Source organism: Pelodiscus sinensis, chromosome 2 (genome assembly GCF_052426305.1).
Source record: "Pelodiscus sinensis isolate ZL-2025 chromosome 2, ASM5242630v1, whole genome shotgun sequence".
NCBI classification, from domain to species: Eukaryota; Metazoa; Chordata; order Testudines; family Trionychidae; genus Pelodiscus; species Pelodiscus sinensis.
Genome location: NC_143053.1, coordinates 31,180,922 through 31,202,283, shown reverse-complemented (window position 1 = coordinate 31,202,283; position 21,362 = coordinate 31,180,922). Strand labels below are relative to the sequence as shown.

Below are 21,362 nucleotides of genomic sequence, written 5' to 3'. Positions count from 1 at the left end.
CTTGCTGAACTGTTTTAAACCCTACATCCAGCAAGGGATATTTATATGATTTGCAGAAACAGATGGGATGGAATTGGATCGTTAACACTGAGACAGCATTAGGCTGTGATGCTGGAAAAGCTGAAACCCGGTTAAAGGCATCCACTGCAGAAATGTAAGGTTCTGCGGAGTGCAATTTTTAGTGACTTCATATTTATTCCGAACTATTGCTGGGAGAGGAGTAGCAGGCAGCACGGGAACACGCCTGAGGTTTTGTGTAAGTGTGCCTACCAGGCTCGCTCGCTCGCTCTCTTACAGACTAAAGAATCTGACGCGGGGTGTAAACCCTCAAGTTGTTCAAGTCCCAGACGGGGGCAGCTGCATCACCGCAAAGGGGCCGGCCCTGCCAGTTTCCGCAAGCAGCTGCCCCCGGCCCAGTTCCACTAGTGCTGCGCTGCTCTGTGACGGCAGGTTCACGCAGGCAGCTCAGCGACTGGCTGCACCAACCAGACCGGCGCGTCCTGACACTGAGCTCGCCCCACCTCCCGCATCGCCCCGCGCGAGGCGCGTCGCCGGCGGCACGCACGAGCTGTCCTCAAGCGGCGCGCGTCAGGCCCGCGAGCTGCCCAGGGCGTCCAATGCCATCTCCTGCCGCGCCGGGTCCCCGTCTGCAGCTCGCGCCGGTTGGGGGAGACTGGGGAAGGGGCGTGACCGGAAGAGGCGGGACAGTCTCCCAGGTGACAGGGGCCGAGGTGACGGGCACTAGGGGCCATGGCGGCGGCGCAGCAGCGCGCGCCTAGCTTTGAATGAGGGGCGCTCGGCGAGGGAAGCGGCTCTGGGTGCGGCAGCGCGCGGCCCTCTCGGCTCGAGCCGCCCTGCGCCCTCCAGAGCCCCCTTCCCTTCTGGGCAGGTAAGTTATCGCGTTGCGCGCGCAGCTCCCTCCCCCCCCCCTTCCCTCGCTCGCTGCCTCGGGCTCTGCTTCCGGGTCTGGTGGCCTGGGCGCAGGGCTCGCGTGCCCCGTTCAGCCCCGAGGCCTGGCTCTTCCGGCAGGGGGTCCGGGTCCGGGGCCTCTAGCTCCTCCCCTTAACGGCTGCTCGTGGTTGCCTCGGGCAGCTGGGAGTAGCGGTGATTTTGCCATGTGCTGGGATGGGGCTGCAGGGCCGAGACACCCCCCCCCCCCCCGCTGCTCAGCTTCCCTAGTGACGGGGCCTGGCCCGGGGAGCAGCCTGAGGCCAAGCACAGCCCATGGGGGCTAGTTGGTGCGCTTCGATCACGGACCAGAGCAGGGCTCCAGCTGGTGTGACCAGGAGTCTTGTGCGGAGAGACCCAGGGGAGCCTGTGGCTTCCAGGTGTTTTGTTTACCAGCACCGTTTGTTGTTGTTTCTGCCTGTTGTGGTTCGTTTGTGTCTCCTTTCCTGTGCCATCCACAGACGCTGGCAGTGGTTGCATAGCAAACGTTGGCTTGTAAACTATGGTAAGGACGTAGACTTTACACCATAGTTAACAAAGGAGGTAGCAGGGGCCACCCCTCTTGCAGCATTTATGTCAGGCATAATAATCTTTGCAGATCTAGGAAGACAGACATTCTTCCATGTACTGTACATTCATGTCCTTTTTCACAGGTTTCCTTTACAGCCATGTCAACTGGGGAGCTTAATACCTTTGTCAGTTTAAAGGGGGTTTCAATTTTGGAAGGTCAGGATGTGGGTCCAGAGACCTCAAGTGATACAATCTGGCATCTGGGTCAGTGCTTTGATGATATAATTCTGTAGAATCATAGAAATGTGGGGCTGGGACGATCTTGAGAGGTTATTTACTCCAAATGCCCTTGTTGTAGCATAACCAAAGGTAGACCACCATCCCTAATATGTTTGTCCAAACAATGCACAGACATCTTCAATGGGGAGAATTCCACAATCCCCCTTGAAAGCCTATTCCAATGCTTAACTATATTTATAGTTGGGAAGATTTTCTTAATAGTTAACCCAGGTTTTCCTTGCTGCAGATTATGATAATTCTTGTGCTACTTTTAGTGGACATGGAGCACAATTGATTGCTATCCTTTTTCTAAGAGGCCTTAAGTGGTGCTCAATACCGGACTCTATACTCCATCTAATGTTTCACCAACACTGAACAGAGCTGAATAATTACTTCCCATGTCTTAGTACTGTACTCCTATTAATCCATGTCTGGAATATTAACTTCTTTTTGCATCTGCATCAAATTGTTGAAGTTTGTTTAATTTGTCATCCATTATCAGCTCTCTTTTCCTGCTAAGTAGTGGAACTACTTTTTCATTTTTTTCTCTTGTTCCTAATACATTCTTGGCACCTCTTCTTGTTGCCTTTCATGTCCCTCCACAGATATAACTCATTTTGTACCTTTAGCGTTTCTGATTTTGTGCTTACATCTTTGTGCTGTTCTTCTGTAGTTATTTTAAGCAATTTGTCTGTTTCCACTTTTTTAGGGTTTCTTTTTTATTTTTCAGGTCACTAAATAGCTCCAAGTGGAGTCTTATTGGTCTTGTACAGTACTATTCTTCCTTTGCATTGGGATAGTGCACTGTTGTGCCTTCTATAGTGTCTCTTTGAGAAATTTCCAGCTCTCCTGAACTCCTTTTCCCCACAAGACCTTTAGTACTAGTTGTTAAAGTTTGATCATTTTTAAAGACCTCCGTTGCTGCACTTATTCCTTCCTGTCCTTTGTATCATGAAACATATTTCGTGATCACTTTCACCCAAGTTTATTTCCTTGTTAGTCAAACTTAAGTCTAAAATGGTGTCCCCCTGGTTTCTTCCTCCACTGTGTGAAACAAAAATTTGTCCAAGTATATTCCAAGAACATCTTGAAGATTTTGTGTTTTGCTATAATTTTCAGTGAGATTTCTGAAGTCCCCCATTTCTAAAACAATGGGGTGGTAATTCCTCATTCTTATTTGGAGTTTGAGTAAACTCCCACTATGACACTTTTCCCCCCTTCTGATTTAGAAATGATATGCATTATCTATCCAAATAATTTTGTGTGTTTAAAGTCAATACATTCATCCTACCACATTTTTTTAATCTAAGGTTGCTACTGCTATTTGTATATGTTCCAGTGACTTACCACTTTAAAAAAAATTGCCTTCTAGATTGTAAATACTCTTGCACTATATAAGATAACCATTCCTGTCATAATTATATTGACAGTGTTCAACAATCAAAACTAGCAGGCAAAAGGGAAAGTGTGACAGATTAGGACACTTTCATATAGGTAAAAAGTTGTTCCTACTTGCTGTGTAATGTTGGGTGGTTCTGTGCTGAATAGCTTTGGTTCAGACTCCTGGCACCAGCAAGCATGCTCACAGCACAGTGTTCTTACCCTGCCTTCTTCCAGCCTGTTTATTCTTTGCTGAGTGAAACTATGTTCATTCAAATCCTAAATCCTCCCTCCTTTCCCTGCTTCAGTGTCCAATCCTTCTCTTCACTGGACCTTCATAGAAGTTATCAAGTTCATTGTCTCCAAAGACACACAATATATCCCGCCATGTTAGTTTGGTTGGAGATCCAAACTTCAGCTTAATACACCATGGCTTTGTAAGAAGAAAAACTGCAGTCTGCGGACCACTAGTAGTCTGTGGTCACCTTCCTGGTGGTCCATAGCTTGAACTCAGCCCACCCTTCATCCCTTCCTCCCCCTGCAGCAGGGAGCCTGTGCTGGCACTCCAGCCTCACCTCCACCTCGCCCTGTGAGGTTAGAGTGCCAGTGCTGACTTCCCTTGGGTGGCAGTGGGGAGGGAAGCTCCAAGTCTCCCCACCAGATCTGACTCTTGGGAAAGAGGCAGAGCCAGAAGTAGCTCCATGTGCTGCCGCTCCCCCTCCCCCAGCTAGGGAAACAGGAGCACATGGATGTGTTGTCTGAAGGCTTTCCCTGCTGCTTCCATTGGCCGCAACTCCAGACAGTGGAAGGCCATGCCTGGACACAATGGTTGGTAGGGACACGCCCTACTCCTGCACTGCCCCCTGCTGAGACCCCACACTCTCTGCCTGCTCCTGCACCCTTCCCTCTGGCCTGCTGGCCAGACACCCTACCCCCAGCCTGTTCTTGCACCCTCCACCCTGGCTGACACCTTGCCCCTCCATTAGGGATGTAAGGAACTAGTCAGCTACCTGATAAGCATATGCTCTTATCAGGTAGTCAAGCAGTGACTTGACTAGTCGCTCTCCCTCCACCTCCCCCTTTCCTCCTCCCTGCGCCTTGCTGCCTCTATCAGAGTGAGGCAGCAAGGCAGGAGAGCAGGAGCCCATGCTGGGTGGAGTCAGCTTAAAAGCTGGCTTCCCTGGAACCCCTGAAGAGTAAATCTGACCTATTGGAAGCCCTGGACTTCAGTCCTCCCTATCCCTCCCCTTTGCCCTGTGGGGCTGGAGTGCCACAGGAGTGACGCATCTCAGTTGGGAGCCACATCAGTGAGGGTTGTGGGTTTTGGAGGGGTTTTTTGCTTCTCACTTGTGTGGTCCCCAACTGATTTCTCCTGTGGCTGGGGTGTAATTATGAAATTAATGACAAGTTTTCATTAGCAGCTGGTAGTCCCCTGAAATGTTTGCATTGTCAGGGCCAAAAAAGTTTGAGAGCAACTGGTCTATAGCTTTTTTTTTTTTTTTTTTTTAAAGGACTCTTTAGAGTTCTGTCAAGTTTCATCATGTGTATGTTCTTAGAATGGCCAAGGCAGTTTCAAAGGCCAGCTGAAGACAAAAACCTGATTGCATTCCATTCCTTAAATAGATTCCCTCCTCCCTACCTCCTCTTCCTCTAAAATGTGTTACATAATGCATTTTACATAAAGTCTTAAATTATTCATAGTCCTTCATAAGCCAATTTTCATAAAGCATTGAAGGGGGCCAAGTGAAATTTGGAATGTGAAGTTATTTCCTTGTTTTCACATGTGTAAAATTTTACACTTAAGTAGAGATGCTGGTTAGGTGACTATCTACAGCATGATTAATTATGCTGTGATGGGCTGTATCAACTAGGGATGTAAGCAACTAGTTGACTATCCGATAAGCAAAAGCTTATCAGATAATCGACTAGCATTTGCTGGTCAGATAGTCGATTAGTCGCTTACACCTCCTACCCTGAATAGAGGCACATGTGCATAGGTTGAGGCTGCTAGGCTGTAATACCCTGAATAGAGGGACTTGGATATAGTTTGGGGCCATTGGGCCATAATACCCTGAAGAGAGGGACATATGTGTTGACCGAGGCTGCTAGGCCATCATACCCTGTATAGAGGGAGTTAGGTGTAGACTGGGCCTTTTGAGCCATCCTGAAACTCTGTGGCTGTTAGGTCACTCAAGCAAGGGGAATAAGCTTGAGGGGCCTCCAAGGACCTGCCACCCCTTGACATATGCAAAAGGCATCCAATTTGTACTTGCCTCTAATAGGGACGTAAAAAGTAATTTAAAAATGTAATCACTGAAAATCCTAGCGGTTACATATGGATCTGCATTGTAAAGCTTAAATAAGCTTAGAGAACTGCCATAACATATTTTGGTTGGTCTTTCAAAAAACCCTGAACATTAACTTAATACAGCTTTGAAACTTTGCAGAAGACAAATGCTGCTTTTGACGACCTTAATTTAAACAAAAGCACAGAAATAGTTTCCTTACCTGGGCAAGTCTTTTATTTTTTCAGTAGTTCATGTTGAACACAGCACTGTAGTGTATTCGCACTTGTGTGTCAGTTGCTGCCTGGTTGCTTACTTCCAGTTCCAAATGCAGAGTATGGTTGAACAGTCTATTGATAACACTCGTATTTGTTACTGAAATTCTGCTGTAGTAGAATAATATCTATGAATTCTAAAGTGCTTGACAAACATTAAGTCTCTGTCAAGGCAGATGTGTCCCATACCTGCTTATAACATCTAGCATACTAAACCTACTAGCCCATTAGCTTCCAAAGTTCTGTCTAGAGAGAGCTGGTTGGTCATGTACTTCTGGCTCTGTTGTTTCTAGGTAATAATTCAGAGTAGAAGAAGTGTACTACATCACATGTTTCCTACTACTACTTTGCTATATGGGCAATTGATGTAGTTACCTCAGTGCTATTGTTTCATGAGTAGTGGGGGGAGAGGTGGCCCTAGAGATCATGAATGGATATAGATTCTTATATATCACCTATTAAGATATGCACCACACTGAATAAATTTGAGAATTCCTGTATTAAATATTGTGACGTAGAGTGGGTACCTTGCTGGTTGCTAGGCTTGGGCTGTGGGTGACCCCCACTGGCTGCTGTCTGTACCACGGCCCAGCCGAGTAGCTGATGAGACAGGGAGGTAACCTGTTCTACTGGTTACCTCCCAGGAAGAGGAACAAAGGAAGGTGGAATGCTTCCTCTGGCTGAGGGGCCGGGTGGAAGGGATAGCTAGTTAGTGTCTCTCTGGGATCATGGAGGAGACAGCCTGGGGAAGAGGCTGGAATTTAGGGACCCAGTCTCCCCTATCTCAGGGGAGGCTGAGGCATCCTAGGCCTGCCCTGTAACCAGATTACATCTGTGCTGTGCTATATCCTGGAGAAGAAATAAACTCCCTCTATTCTACTGGCTGGTGGAATCTATTTGTGCCACTACGGGGGTGCAGGAGACGGGGAAACCCCAACGCACCATCACAAATATTGACCAATATAAAATATATGAGAGTCAGTGTCCAATGAGAGAGATTATTTGTATTACAGCAATACAGCTGAGACTGGGGGCTTCAATGTGCGTAGTGCCAAACATACACATAATAAGGAGACAGTCCCTGTATTAAAAAAAATGTAATCTAAATAGATAAGACAAAGAGTGGGGAAATAGTATCTCCCATTTTACGGATGAGGAACCCAGGTACAGAGATCAATTGACTTGCCTTGCCCAAGGTTACGCAAGAAAACTGACAAAGATGGAACTATTAAGAGTCCCAGTCTAGTCTAAGTTCAGTATTCTAACCACATGATCAATTCTCTTTGCTCCTCTTGCTGGTATGAGGCAATGGTAAAGTACTAGGATTCCTCCTACCATGATGGTGTCCCATGATATTCCTTTGTTTGTGCCATCCCCTTTCTAGTAGGTATCTAATAAACTGGAAGTCTCTACTCTCATTTGAATCCATAGAAAAGTTTCAAAAGGGAAGAATTTTCATTGTTACACTGCAAGAAAATGCATCAAACAGTCGAAAGGAAATTCTATAAATAATCTTTGGCTTTTAATACCTGCTGTCTTTCCAGCTACACAACCTGATTGACAAGCAGACACCCCACCAAGAGCAACAAAGCAAGTGTTTCCCTGTTATGTGGTTCTGCAGACTGACTTTACCTGAACTGGTTCCCTATTCAGGAGCTAGCACTTACAAATCAAATGCAACCCAGGAGTCAGCTTTGTTATAAAAATGTACTACAGTGCATAGTGATACTGAGGGAGTTGTTTGATGTTATCTAATCGGCAGTGTAAAGTCACCATCAGAAATAGCATATTTTAATATTTCTTAACATGTTAGCATTCACTTTCCTGCAATAATAATAGCTTTCAGTAGTTTCTGTTGCTAGAGAACTCTTTTTGTAGGTTTGGCTCATACAGCTACTGAGGAACGGGGATTGGAGTGAAGAATGAATGGACAAAAGAGGAAGAAAAAAAAATTAAGGTCTTCTGTTTTCAGAGATTTAGAATATGATCAGCTTGGTCACAATTACTGTCTTTGTACCATGGAAGAGCTTGCAGCCTCTAAATTTCAAGCAGGAAGCGATGTGAAGGTTGTATACGATCAGGAGTGTCTGAGGGTTGACATGGGGAACCACCTCTCCCCCATGCAATGCGGCCCATAGTATTAGCAAGGCAGGAGGCTCAACATCTACTGTGGGGGTCTGACCCTCAGGCATTCACTGGCAGTGATGAAGGAAGCAGAGCAATGCGGTTCCAGTTCACTCTTTCTCAGTCGCATCTCTCTGCTTCCTGACAGGGAGTGTTGGGGGAGTTCCGTCCCATCCCCTGAGCAATGTGCCGGGAGAGCAGAATGAGCGGGGCTGCATTGCTCTGCTTCTCCTACCATCGCTAGTCAGTGCGGGGTGGCTGGACCCCTGCTGTGGGCATCAGGCCACACCGTGTTAGTCCCCTGATGCCCAGAAATAATGGCCCCGTCATTGTCTCTCTCGCCCATGGCATAGAGGGAATGTGTCCCCTCCCGTATGTCATCACTATATATGGCTATTCAAAAAGCCCCCACTACAGTTCTGAAATGTTAATGTTAGCCTTTTGGGAAGGAAATAGAACAAGCCAGTTGGTCTTTGGCTTGAGTGTGTGCATGAAAAGAGATGGAGGTGCCCATCATCTCACTTGATTGTGGAAAAGAGACATGTTCCAGGCCACCATTGAAGCAAAAGGCTCCCCCCCCCCCCCCGTTTTCCCTGTAGGCCTTTTGAGCTCGTGTTGGGTCCTATGTACCACCTAGTGTTGTGGTAACCCCTGCTATAGGGAATCAGACAAGCTCAATATAGGAAGTAGAGATAAATCGCATACATGAAGTCTGACGTTCTTCCCTATGCACTACTTCTCCTGTATTGCACCTCACCAGGCTCCCCATCTTTTGTTTGCACTTCATCTTCCCAGGTCTGCCCTTTGCATGGGAGAGGCCTTTCCCCAGGGAAGATTTGTCCACTGCTGAGCCAACATATAAGCCCCAGAAGGCCATGTAAGTTTCAAAAGGCCATGTATTATTTTTTTTTTAGATTAGATCCGAAATCATACGGTAAGTACCTCCCGTTGTTCATGCAACACTTTAAGAACAATTTGTCGTGTGAATCATGCCATACGTTTGGTAACCAAACATGGATTCCTAAGGGATTCGATGTTTCTGAATGCCTTTGTCTCACTGGGTATCTTTGTTACAGTAGGTTTCAGTCATTGTAAATAGAGTATTCCTTCATTTTAGGTAGTGCTGTGAGTCTAACAGACTTTCGTTGCTTTCAAAGCTTTCATCTAGGGAAAGAGGCATAAGTTCTAGAGCATAATTAACTTTCGACAGTCCTTTATTCTTTTTAATGGTTTGAAGAAAGCCTCACAAGCAGTTTCTTTCTTCCTCTTACTGATCAAAAGTTGTTACAGTTAGACTATCTAAATGTTTTAGAAACAATTTATTTAGCTCAAATTTCCTGGCGCCCTCTTGACCACTCACCAGATTGGGTCCTATGTATTTAAACCCCTGGAATTTGAATTGAATCCAGGCATGACCCCTGTTTTTAGGTCCCTGGGAAAAAAACTTTCAAAGTGCAGATGGTCTGTAGGGATGTTAGATAATGTGTAGTTGAATAATCAGGTAACAGCACCAAATATTATCAGTTACATGATTTGTTGATAGTCCCCGGTGGCGGGGAAGTGCGCTCCAGGCTCACTTGCATGTTTAAAAACCAGCTCTCTGTGCAGACTGGCTCCAGCAACAGCAACCCCTGTCCACAGGGGACTTAAGTTCCCTGCACACACAGCTGGCATCCCATGGAGCAGCCTCTGCTGCCCTCCCCCATCTCTGCGCTGCTGCTTCTGATGGAGGCAGCAAGGTGGTGGCAGGTGGCTCCGTGGAGCTGGCAGACATAGAAAGCCAGCTTAAAAACCAGCTCCTTATGGGTATTGGCTCCCACCTACACATCCCTGTGCTGGTGCCTCTGATGGGGGGGGGGGGGCAGCGGCTTCACGTAAGCCAATGTGCATGGGCAGCCACCTTGAAAGTCGGCTTCCCGCGTGTACTGGATCCTGCCTGCCCCCATCGCTCTTCTCGCTGTTGCCTCTGTCGCCTCCCCCCATCCAATTTGCTGCCTCTGATACGGAGGCAGCAAAGGGGGTGGGGTGTTGCATGTGGTCAATGGGATTAATCGATAAACCCAGGTTAGTCATTTAGTTGACGACAAATTAACACTCCTAATCATCTGTCTACTACTGCTTCCTGAGAGTTGAGACCTCATAGCTCAACTGTTTAGCTGACCTTTCAGACTCTCTTGTAGCTTCAATACACTTCCCCCCAGAAATCCATGTATGTGGGTGTTATAGGCCTATCCATTAACTTTTCAAGGGCTCGTGGTAGGTGTTGAATACATACACACCAGGATTCTAAATCACAATTTCTTTTACTTAGTTGTATGAGAAATATATACATCTGTACAAAAATAGTAAACCACATGCTATTTCCCTGACTTTTGTCACTATTTCTGTACATTCTTTTGGCTGGAGGTCCATCTTCTGGGGCCATCCAGGATCCTTTAAATGCAGCACATGACTCATTATTTCCATTATTCCAACTCTTGTCCCATCTCCCATGCTTGGTCGGCTTGCTTTGATCTTGGTTAGTCCCACAGCTAAATCAAACCTTTCCTGCTACAAAAAGATGCCTGTCTGTTTGCATCTTTCTGTCCCAAGCTACTTGTGTGGCTCCAAGCATAGTTCCCTCTAAGCTGTGTGCCTGCGCAGCCGTGCACAAAAATTTTTAGGCCCGCCACCTTATTTGCAGAGTTGTGCAGCAGTGCTCAACACTCACTTTCCTGCTGGATGATGAGTGGTGGCGGGAGGCACAGGAGACTGTCCCTGTTTGCTGCAGCTGGCAAATAAAGCCAGTGGAACTTTGGACTACTCAGTTTCCCCTTCTAAGTGAGTGCAATGATTTCTATTTATGCAACACAGGTGAGTAGGCAATGGGAAATACAGTACATAGTGCTATATTGGGGACATTTGGAGAAGAGAATAAAAATGATGCACTGGTTGAGGAATTGATTTAGGATGAAAGACTAAATCCCCCGTCTCTTGTGTACATTCAGTAACTTTTGCTTTGCTATTTATGCTGGGTATTTTGCCTTTCAGTTTGAACAATGAAAACAAGCTTCTTGTTTTTCCTGATCAATTTCACTCTTAGGTGTTAATGCACTAAGATGTGATTGTATATTTGGGGATCACAGTACTTTACGGGCTTCAGGGGGTAGCCGAGTTAGTCTGTACAGGATAAACTTAAACAGTAAATGGTCTGGTAGCACTTTATAGACTAACAAAATATGTAGATGGTATCATGAGCTTTTGTGGGCACAGCCCACTTCTTCAGATGACCTGAATATTCCAGTCAGGTCATCTGAAGAAGTGGGCTGTGATAGAGAGAGATGAAGTTGTGTGAGTGGCTGTGCATGGAGGCAGTCAGATGTATGAGACAGTTAACAAACGCATATTAACAAACGCATATCAAGCAATGCGCTGCTCAGGAGAGCAATAGCTGGAGTATGTCTCTTTACTCATAATTACAGCTTCTTTGATATTGACAGCAAAGAAGCCCAATTAGTTTTTTCAGTTGTAGGATTTTGAGTTACATTATCAGGAAACTTGTTATAACTGATACTCCAAACGAACAGATTTGCACTTCCCATTGTTTGACAGTTGCCTTGGCTGTGGAGAACTTGGTGATTATTTTGGGGAGACAGGAGGCTGGAAGACTACAGACAAGAGATGGCAGTTGGAGAGGCTGGGCATTTAGCCTCCTCTAATAGCACAAATAATGTTTTGCCCCTTCCTCCCTTGCATGTCTATGCCCATTTCCAACTTGGTTGATCCTGGTAGGCTTGATTTACTTCCCATTGCAGTCCTTGAAAGTCTTTCCACTGCCTTTCATGGAACATGATTGGACCTAACATTTGTCCTGTATTATCTGGTTTAAAACTCACACAAAGGGCAGCAGGCAGATATGAATTGGAAGTTTATCTCAACACCTTCTCCCATTGGTACTCCTGGCTCCCTGCCAACATCTTCTAAGCTACCTAACTTTAACTCTTTAGTCACTAAATGCTGGGTGTTCAGAAAAGGGCAGCATTCCTCCTATCCGTCACAATCATGCTCGCCAAGGGTCAGATTCTGTTGTTAGAATTCCTGTTCAAGGTCATAGGAACTGTGTGAGCAACCAGTTACATGTTTTGGCTGCAGCTACCTCTAGCAACAATGATAGAACCTAAAATATATTGGCTGTAGAGAGTCATATTACAGTCATTTTTACATGGAGAGAAAACTGAGAAATATGTTCTGATAAGGGGCTTTTTTAAGTTTGCTTGAGTACCCTAGATCCACCTTTTTTCCTGATTTTTATATTTGAAGGACTTGTTATGAGTATTATAACATCAACAAAATGTCATGATGGGATGAGAAATTGTACATACATAATGGCTGTGTCTAGACTGGCAAGTTTTTTCCGCAAAAGCAGTTGCTTTTGCGGGAAAAACTTGCCAACTGTCTACACTGGCTGCTTGATTTTGCACAAAAGCACTGACATTCTACTGTCCGAAATCAGTGCTTCTTGCGCAGATGCTTTGACATTCTCGTTCGGGCAAAAGCCCTTTTCCGGAAATGCTTTTGCGCAAAAGGGCCAGTGTAGACAGCTGAAAACTGTTTTGTGCAAAAAAGCCCAGATGGAAAAAATGGCAAAGTGCTTTTGCGGAAAAGTGTCCGTGCCAGTCTAGACGCTCTTTTCCGCAAATGCTTTTAACGGAAAAGTTTTTCTGTTAAAAGCATTTGCAGAAAATCTTGCTAGTCTAGACGTAGCCAATGTGCATAGTGCATTGACTCCCCTCACTGGAGTATATTCCCTGACTTTAGTGGCATTAGGCTTGATTTACTCATGGGTAAGTGAGAAGCTAATTAGGCCTAAAAGCTATGTAAAGATTTATTTAATTTTTTTACAGGCAAAGTTTCTTGCCATGGCCATCACGCAGTTCCGGCTCTTTAAAATTTGTACTTGCCTAGCAGCAGTGCTGTCCTTCATTAAGAGGCTAATATGCAGGTAAATAACATGGTTTCATGTATTAAACTGTCTAGTCTTCTTTTGTTTAAATAGAAGTTGCTTTTAATCTTTCCCCCTCCTTACTCCTTTGCATAGTTCTTAACTGCAGAATGAAGCCTAGGTGGATGATAGTTAAACTGTACTCAAACCTTTAATCTTTATGTCCATTTGACATTTAAAATTATGTAGTGTTGTGATTTAAGTAATTGTGCTACGTTGTACAACGAAGTGTACACAGTATGGGTTATAACTCGACAGTACTGATTTTTCTCTTGTGCCTATCTAACTTTTTTTAAAGAATGTTTTGAAAGTTGTCTTCTAAAAAAATCTGTAAAATCTGTTTTCTGAATTTCTGGAAGAAACCCCCCACTCTGTAATGACATGGTTTTCAGCTACAACAGGGTATATACTTAACAACTTTCAGTAGGCTTTTTAAATTACAGTATCAAGTTGACAATTGTCACTAGCTTTCCATTGTGACCATTCCAACCTTTATTTTCCAAAGCCAAACCAGTCCTATCTGAAGCTTTTCAAATGACCTTTTGCTCATAAAGTGCTTTTTTAAAGCTTGGGGGTGAATTGTGCAAGACTGTAAGAGATGAGACTAAGAAAAAACCTCAATGTAGTTGAAGAAAATTTTAAAATGTTATTTCTATGTGAAATGCCATATGTGAAAAGTATGGTCTAGAATGATGCTTAAAATTTGGCTTATTCTTGTGTTATCATGACACCTAGGTTTTCTCTGTCCCATTGTGAACAGTTCAGTTCTTGAACAAATGGACTCTGAGACCAACAGACTGACACAGATGCACATTTCTAAAATATATAGTAAGATTAAGATTATTGAACATGAAACCCCTGTTGCTTTCTTCACCGGTTCCTGTGCTTTCACCATTGTGATGGATTATTTTTCCAATAGACTAAGAAAGCTATATGGGTTTTCCCATATAATAGGTACCCAACTGCTGTGAATGGTAGGGAGCAGCTACTTGTATGAGCTACAGTAAACATTTTAAATTCTTAAAGTCTTGATTCTGCAAAAAGAAACATCTATGTGGAACCCTGAATCTGGCCAGTGTCCCTTTGGCATTGATGAGGGCTCTGCATGAGGACAGGTGTCATCGCCCCCATTCACTTGCCTTGCAGTATTGGGGTCTCATAGTTTTACTATTCAAAAAGGAAAATGGGATGTATTTCCAAGTGTGTCTAGAAGGAAATTTTAAATTAGGCTGCATTGTTGTTGGGTGCCTGCTAAACAGGGAAGCACTGAGCAAGACTTATTTTTCTTTGAAATGCATATTTATTTTCCCAAAATAAAGGTTGTGGAACTGAAGAAGGAAAATTTTTTTTGCGAGTATGTGGTACCTTGTGCATTTCATGGAGTTGCTCTTTGACCTTAACTGTAAAGGCTGAGAGCTCAAAACTTATTCCAAATATGCTAATACTTACATTTAAAAGGATACTGCTGATTTTTTTTTTTAAAGTCCGCTAACTTAATTCTAAACTTTTCTTGTAGAGGTTTTTTTTAAGGAGGGTGCTTAAAAGAAATTAAACAGGATCTTTCTGCTTTCTTGCTGTGTCCACAAAGGTCGTTTGGGCAGACCAAAGAGCAACAATATTAACCATAGTAGCCCACCCTGAAACAGTCTGTTTGACTGTTCCCTAATATGTCCTCTGCCAAATGATAAATTAATCAGTTCATGGTCATTGTTACGAATGATGGATTCTAAGCTTGTGTCCAGTTTTCCTGTCATGTATTACAGTCAGAGCCTTCAGACTGATACGTGTATTCATTGAGTCCTTCAGTTTCTTTCCCAGTTACTTATATATCTCCTAGTAGGTAAGAATTTCTTAAGGAGCAATGGCCTGAAGCTTTCAGGCTCTATATGGCTGACTTCAGAAACTGATCTCTCAGTTGGAAAAAGGAAGAAAAGACTGTACAGCTCGAAGATGTACTCTGCACCATCCCATGTTGTACTGTCAATGTGAGGGAAATTTGGACCTCTAATTCTTCACTTATGTGCAACAGTAGGGGCTGTAGTGGTAAATATGAAGGTTTCTTTGTATTTCAATTTAGTGCATGATAAGCTTGGATGTGAATCTACAACATGCCAGTTTGGTGTGCACTAAGAAGCCACCTGGATGCTGCTGCCATGCACTAGAACAATGGCTCTCAACCAGGAATCCATGTACCTTTGGGGGTAACTCAAAGGTCTCTCACAGAGTACATCAATTCATCAGGATATCTGCCTAATTTTACAACAAGCAACATAAAAGTATTAGCAAAATCAGTTCAAACTAAAACTTTATAGACAGTGTTTTGTTTTATACTGCTCTGTATACTATACACTGAAATATAAGTACAATATTTGTATTTCATTTGACATACTTTATAATTATGGTAAAAAATGAGACCGTAAGCAGTTTTTCAGTAATAGTGTGCTGTGATACTTTTGCATTTTTATGTCTGATTTTGTAAGTTTTTAAGTGAGGTGAAACTTGAGGTACATAAGACACATCAGATTCTTGAAAGGGGGACAGCGATCTGGAAAGGTTGAAAACTACTGCATTAAAAGTTTCAGACAACAATGGATCAGAGCACACTGTGGAACTTCTCATGCTTGGCGGTAGGGTCTACCAGACCAGTTAGTGCACTCCAGCTGCTGTGCTGTAGATTGACATCCCAGCTTGTTGTATGCTAAATATATAGACAATCAGAGACGAGTTAAATGACACAGTATTGAAAAAAGCTGGAACTTGATCTAATCTGTAGTTTTCACTGCTGAAACTATAGTTGTGGTAATACTGTAGTATAGACAGGACCTACTGATTGATGATTGTACAGTAAACTTCTGATAATCCGGCACCTTTAGGACCCAGGGGGTGCCGGACTATCAGCTATGCTGGACTATCAGAAGGGAGGGCTATGAGGGGTCTGAGGTGGGGTACGGGGGATGCCACCCCAGACCCCTCATAGCCCCCCCTTCCGATAGTCCAGCTCTGTCCCAGGCGTCCCCGATTCAGCCGCTGCTGGTCAGTTTCGGCAGCAGCTGAATCGGGGACGCCTGCAGCAGAGGAGCTGGGGTGCTGCTGGGTTGGTCCCGTAGCGCCGCCCCTCGGTGCTGCGAGACCAACCCGACAGCACCCCAGCTGCTCTGCCCCCAGCTTCCTCGATTCAGCTGCTGGTCAGTTTCAGCAACGGCTGAATCGGGGAAGCTAGGCGCAGAGCAGCTCCAATTGTCCGGCTGCCCCGAGCACTTCTGGGTTCCTGATGGTGCTGGACCATCAGGAGTGCCGGAGCATTGGATGCCGGAGTTTTACTGTACTGTTGAAGATCATGCTGTTGGAAGATATGAGGTTCATACTCATCTAGCAAGTAGTCATTTTATTAAAAAAAAACAACAAAACCAAATAACGTATCACATATTGTATCAGCAACAGTACATTTATTCTAACTTGATTTAATAGCATTGTTAAAGAAAATTATGTAGAGACATCCATTTTGAAATGTTAATTTACCACGAAGTTCTTATAAGACTGTAATTCCTGTGAAATAGCAGGACATTGGTGGTTCATTACAGTGTCAGCAGCTCTGGCCAGACTTGTATTTACTACACCTCACACTTTGATGTAGTGATATTTATTTAAGATGCCATGTAATGTCATTTGAAATCTAGTAACACAGAGATCATTAATATCACTTTGAAATGTTCATACTAGTGTGTAAGTAAAATAGTGGATACTCTCAAATAATTGCATCTTGGAGACTGTGATCAGACAATGGAGAGAAAATAGACCTTTTTTTCCCCTATATGGGTGGGACTAGAAAAGGTGGCAGGTTCCCTGTCCAGGAAAGAAGGTTCTGATCTGCTTCCTCTGGGTCTAACCCTCCTGTAGCTTTGTAAGGGGGGAAGGTGTGACCCTATGAGAACCCCAGAACCAGATGGCAAAATATTCCTTGTTATGTAGCAGTGAGTTTCAATTGACCTGACTGTATCCAAGCCCAGTTATTATCTGTATCTAAACTGGATCTTTCAAAAAGATCATACACAAACTGGTGACAAAGATGACTGTGATAACTATATGAGGAATTATGGATACTCAGCTAATATTATGCTTGAAAATCTGTGCCCAGAAAAAGGGAGAGAACTCTTTTTTTCCACAGACAGGAGACAAGGCAGCTATCTTCCTTTTTATTTAAATAAAGAATGGTGGAATCAAAACAATGGACACCTTGTTTACATAGAAATCAGCAGGGGGATAGGAAGAACAAGATGAGGTCTTCATACTTCTTGAAACATGATCAGTGAATTTTGAAAGTGATCAGCAAAGACAAAGCCATCTTGGCATCTTTCACCTAGGAAGACAAGGGAAACCAGGACCTTGTATTTCTGTGGAAGCTCCTGACTGAAAGAAAGCCTTGGCTGGAAGGCAGAAAGATTGGTAAGAACGTAGCTTGTTGAGTTAGATTTTAGCCACTGGAAGGTCTGTTTTATTTGCTTGTAACCATATTTGACTTGTATTTGAACTCATATAAAACCAGTTTTCGAGTAATAAACTTTGAATTTAAACCATTCCAGTGCTGTGTTTGAAGTGATTGTTAATGTCAGTTAAAATAACAAACTGTGCATCTGTCTCTCTGAGGCAACAAATCTTTACTTCTCAGTATTCTATTCTGGGGTTGCCATTGAAGTAGTAACCAATGCTGCTGGAGACCAAGGTAGGGCTATTGTGTGGAAGGCGGGCTGCTGGAGTCAGTTTGCTTATTTAGGACTGCACCAGCATGCACACCTCAAGGAACTGCTTGTTTTCTGCTGACTGTTGGTATCTGGGTAGTGAAGTACAGCATCTGAGCATGTAAGGCATCCAGGGTTACAGGCCAGGTACAGGGCAGTCTCCCCTGATCATTAGGGATTCAATCCAGGTCATACTTTCTTCTTCTTCTTCTAAGGAAATTTCCTGGTTGGATGGATAAAACTGCAACTTTAAAATGGTGTTATAGGTTGAATAGCAGCTGTGAATTTTGTATTTTGTTTAACCCTTTCCTGCCTGTCTCTACCAATAGAATTGTAGCAATAATCTCTATTTTGTTACCCCATTATAGGAAAACTTATTTCAAAATATAAATGTGTAAAATTCACACCTTTTTATAAAACCTAAAAGCTTATAGAGGTGTTCCCAAGGAATTAAAAATTCTAAGGGAAAAGTTGTCTTTGAACAAACATCATCTGCAGTGTTTGCTACCCAAATATTGAAGCACAGAATTTTGAAAGTGAAATTGATTATAAAATCCATTGCCCAAGCTGAGAGACGTGCAAAATGTATAAAGCAAGTATATAAACGGGAAGTAAATTGGACTTCTAAAACTCTTATTAACATCACCTTAAATTATGAAAGCAAACATATTGTTTTCAGCTTAGATATTAATTTTAGTGATTCCCTTTTTAATCCTATTATCAGCATTGCATTAGAACCATGTCTTGAGTTTCCTTATTTCTGTTAACTGTTGATTTAGCCGTGATTTTTACCAAGTTCCTTTCTTCCAGTAGATCATTTAGCCTTCAGCAACTCTTTATTTTTAATGTAGTGCTCATGTTCTCAGACGTTGGAGGAATCCTACATTTCTCTTTCAGGTCTGGAAGAGGACGAAAGTTAAGTGGAGACCAAATAACTTTGCCAACTACAGTGGATTATTCATCTGTTCCTAAACAGGTAATGTCTTTAAAGGGTTGGGTGATATGGAGTCAACAGCAAATCCACCAATCCTGTTGAATCAATAAAATGTTATAGCCCTCCACTTAAAAGTCAAATGCTAAAATGAACTTGTTCAATTCTGTTTAGTCTGAAGTAGAAGATTGGACATCATGGGATGAAGATGCACCAACCTGTGTGAAGATTGAAGGTGGTAATGGGAACGTGGCCACACAACAGAATGCTTCAGAACAACTGGAGCCTGATTATTTTAAGGACATGACGCCAACTATAAGAAAAACACAGAAAGTAGGTTTCTGGCTTTCAAATACACTTATTAAATCAGTTTATGAAACTTTTGAAATCGTTTATAGGTCAGTTATAAATGTGGGGGCTTTTTGACACAAATTCAGCAGCCCTATTTCTGGTATCTAATTTGGATGCGCTAACTCAGGGATGTGCAAAGGGGCCGCTATGGGCCAGATCCGGCCTGTCTAGCAGGTTGACCTGGCCTGCAGATGCCCTGCCACTCCCCTATCCCCAGGCCAATCAGGACCTGGGGATCCTGGGGATGGGGGAGCGCACAAAGTCTTCTCTCCTGGCCAGGGCCATGCAACACCAGAGGGAACTGTGTACCCCTGGCCGGGGGGAGGACACTTTTCATGATCCCCTGCTTTCAGGCCCAGATTGGTCTGCGGGGGAGGGAAGCATGCAAAGTGTCTTGCTATCTGTCCCACCCTGCCACAGAGAACTGGGCACCCCTGGCGGGGTGGGTAGCGAGAGACTTTGCCTGCGCTCTCCTCCCCCATCCCCCAGGCCCTGATTGGCCTGGAGGCAGGGGGAGTATGTGAAGTCTCCCCTCACCACGGGCGCACAACACCAGGGGAACTGTGTGCCCCTGGCAGAGTAGGGAGGAGGACCCAGAAACTGTCTACTCCACCACCCCCAGGCCCTTCCCAGTGTCTGGGAGGCACAGGGAGGGAGGCGAGGCACCTCCAAAAACTAAGGAGAATGCTTCCCTTCATCCCCCCCTCCTGATGCTGCTGTGCTCTTCCTTCCTTGCTAGGGGGGCCCTAATGGGCCTGGGGATGGAGGGAGCACAAGAAGTCTCCCCACACCCGCAGGGGCATGCAGCACCTACAGGGAACCGCTAGCTGTTCAAAACAGCTGGCAGTTCCCTGTAGGCTCCTGGTGCCCCTGGCAGGCCGGGGGCAAAGACTTCATACACTCCCCCACCTCTAGGCTAATCAGGGTCTGGGGGTAGAGAGCACTCAACGTCTCTTGGTCCTGCCTCTTCTGGGGGGTTGCATGGGGTTACACTGAAACCAAATTGTGAAATTACATTTTTCACTATGGAAATTGAGAGATTTATGTATAAATATTTTAGTTGAGAGACTTGTGTCTGATGAAAACATGGAGTTCCAGACATGCCTGTCTAATACAAAAATTGTATTATCTGTAAAAAATCTTGTCTTGCTATTTTATGTAATTAGCCATGTTCATAATTGCTGTTCTGTTCCAGTGTTTTGGTTTGTTAGCTAATAAGATAAAACTGCATATCAAAAGCAGAAAAACCGCTGATCCTTTCTTACGTTAATATAACATAAATGGGAGGCTTTTTGATAAACTAACATGAGATAGTTAAAATGGTTAATCTGTTTCGTAAATTATATTAAACTGTTCTTGCTAGCTGCAGCTGGTTCAGAAAATAAGGTCACTGAACCCAGCAGGGCCATTCTCAGCCCCACCTCTTCTGCTCAAGGCCCCACCCTTTTTGGTTTGGCCGACAACCACTTCCAAAATTTGTGAAGTGCCCCTCCCCCTTCCAAAATTATTACCTACCCCTGGATTATTAGAACTCATTTACAAAACTTTTCTTAAATATTACATGAATATATTTTCTTATACTATAAAATTTATAATCCCTATTCCATGATGAAATATATTTGAGCTATGTTTCTTAATTAAAGCTGTCATTAGATGGGTTTTTTCCTCAAAGTATTTTATCAAAAAATCTGATTTTAAGTTAAAAAATCAATTTTTTTTAAAATTGTTGAATTTTTAACCACCCTACCTACTCCTGTGTGTCTGTCTACTGGTAGAAATGGAGCACTCAAATTATCAAGTGGAAAAAATGTAAATTACTTGGTGCCCTTCTTTTAAAGGATTTGGTTTGGCATTTTGCCTAGTAAAACATATAGGTGTATCATGTTACTCTTTCTTCAGCATTGCATCATATTCTTATCAATAATGGTATAAACTGACATCCCCCCCCCTTTCAATGTTATCTTTCAGATTGTTATTAAAAAAAGAGATCCTTTAAATTTTGGGATCCCAGATGGAAATGCAGGATTTTCTAGTAGATTAGCAGCTACACAAGATATTCCTTTTATTCACCAGTCTGTAAGTATGTTATTTGTTTTGATTCTTTTCTTGCTATGTAATAGTTTGCTCCTCAGCAGAGAGGAATGTCTGGTGGGGAGGAAGGGATACTAAGTGGCTATAAATTACCTGAATTCTTGATAAAGAATAAAAGCTATTTGAGTAGACCATGCTGAATTTGAATTGGAGAATTAGTTGAATTAGTACTGTCACTATGTGGTGTTGTTTGCCTAGCTCTTGAAAAGAGGAGATGAGCAGAAAGGAATACAAGTCAGCCATCTGGAAATTAGTATGAGAGACCCTGAATATTACCATATCTCCTAAACCAGAGAGCTTTAGGTTTTATGGAGATAACCTATTAATCCCACAGTGAAAAAGTGGAAGAACAATTTGTATTGCTCTTCATGTGCTTATGTGCTGGCAATCGTTTTTCTTGACAACAAACAAGGTATATGTAGGATAAAAAATGTGGGGTATGCATCATATATAAAATCAAGTGAAACTTGT

At 43.5% G+C, this 21,362-nt stretch overlaps 1 protein-coding gene across 4 annotated transcripts in view; it reads left to right on the top strand.

Annotated features, from left to right (window-relative positions):
- Positions 1 to 343: 343 nt before the first annotated feature.
- EBAG9 (estrogen receptor binding site associated antigen 9) overlaps positions 344 to 21,362 on the top strand; it is a 31,641-nt gene continuing 10,622 nt past the window's right edge. The window contains exons 1-6 of one of the 4 annotated variants that reach the window (XM_014573537.4): positions 352 to 889; positions 8,597 to 8,678; positions 12,685 to 12,782; positions 18,416 to 18,494; positions 18,624 to 18,782; positions 20,769 to 20,876. In XM_014573537.4, coding sequence (XP_014429023.1) covers positions 12,700 to 12,782; positions 18,416 to 18,494; positions 18,624 to 18,782; positions 20,769 to 20,876 — 429 coding nt within the window. In that variant the 5' untranslated portion in view covers positions 352 to 889; positions 8,597 to 8,678; positions 12,685 to 12,699. Of the gene's footprint in view, positions 890 to 1,037; positions 1,454 to 8,596; positions 8,679 to 12,684; positions 12,783 to 18,415; positions 18,495 to 18,623; positions 18,783 to 20,768; positions 20,877 to 21,362 lie in introns of those variants that run through there. The other 3 variants (XM_006122899.5, XM_006122897.5, XM_014573536.4) reach the window with 3 other exon arrangements.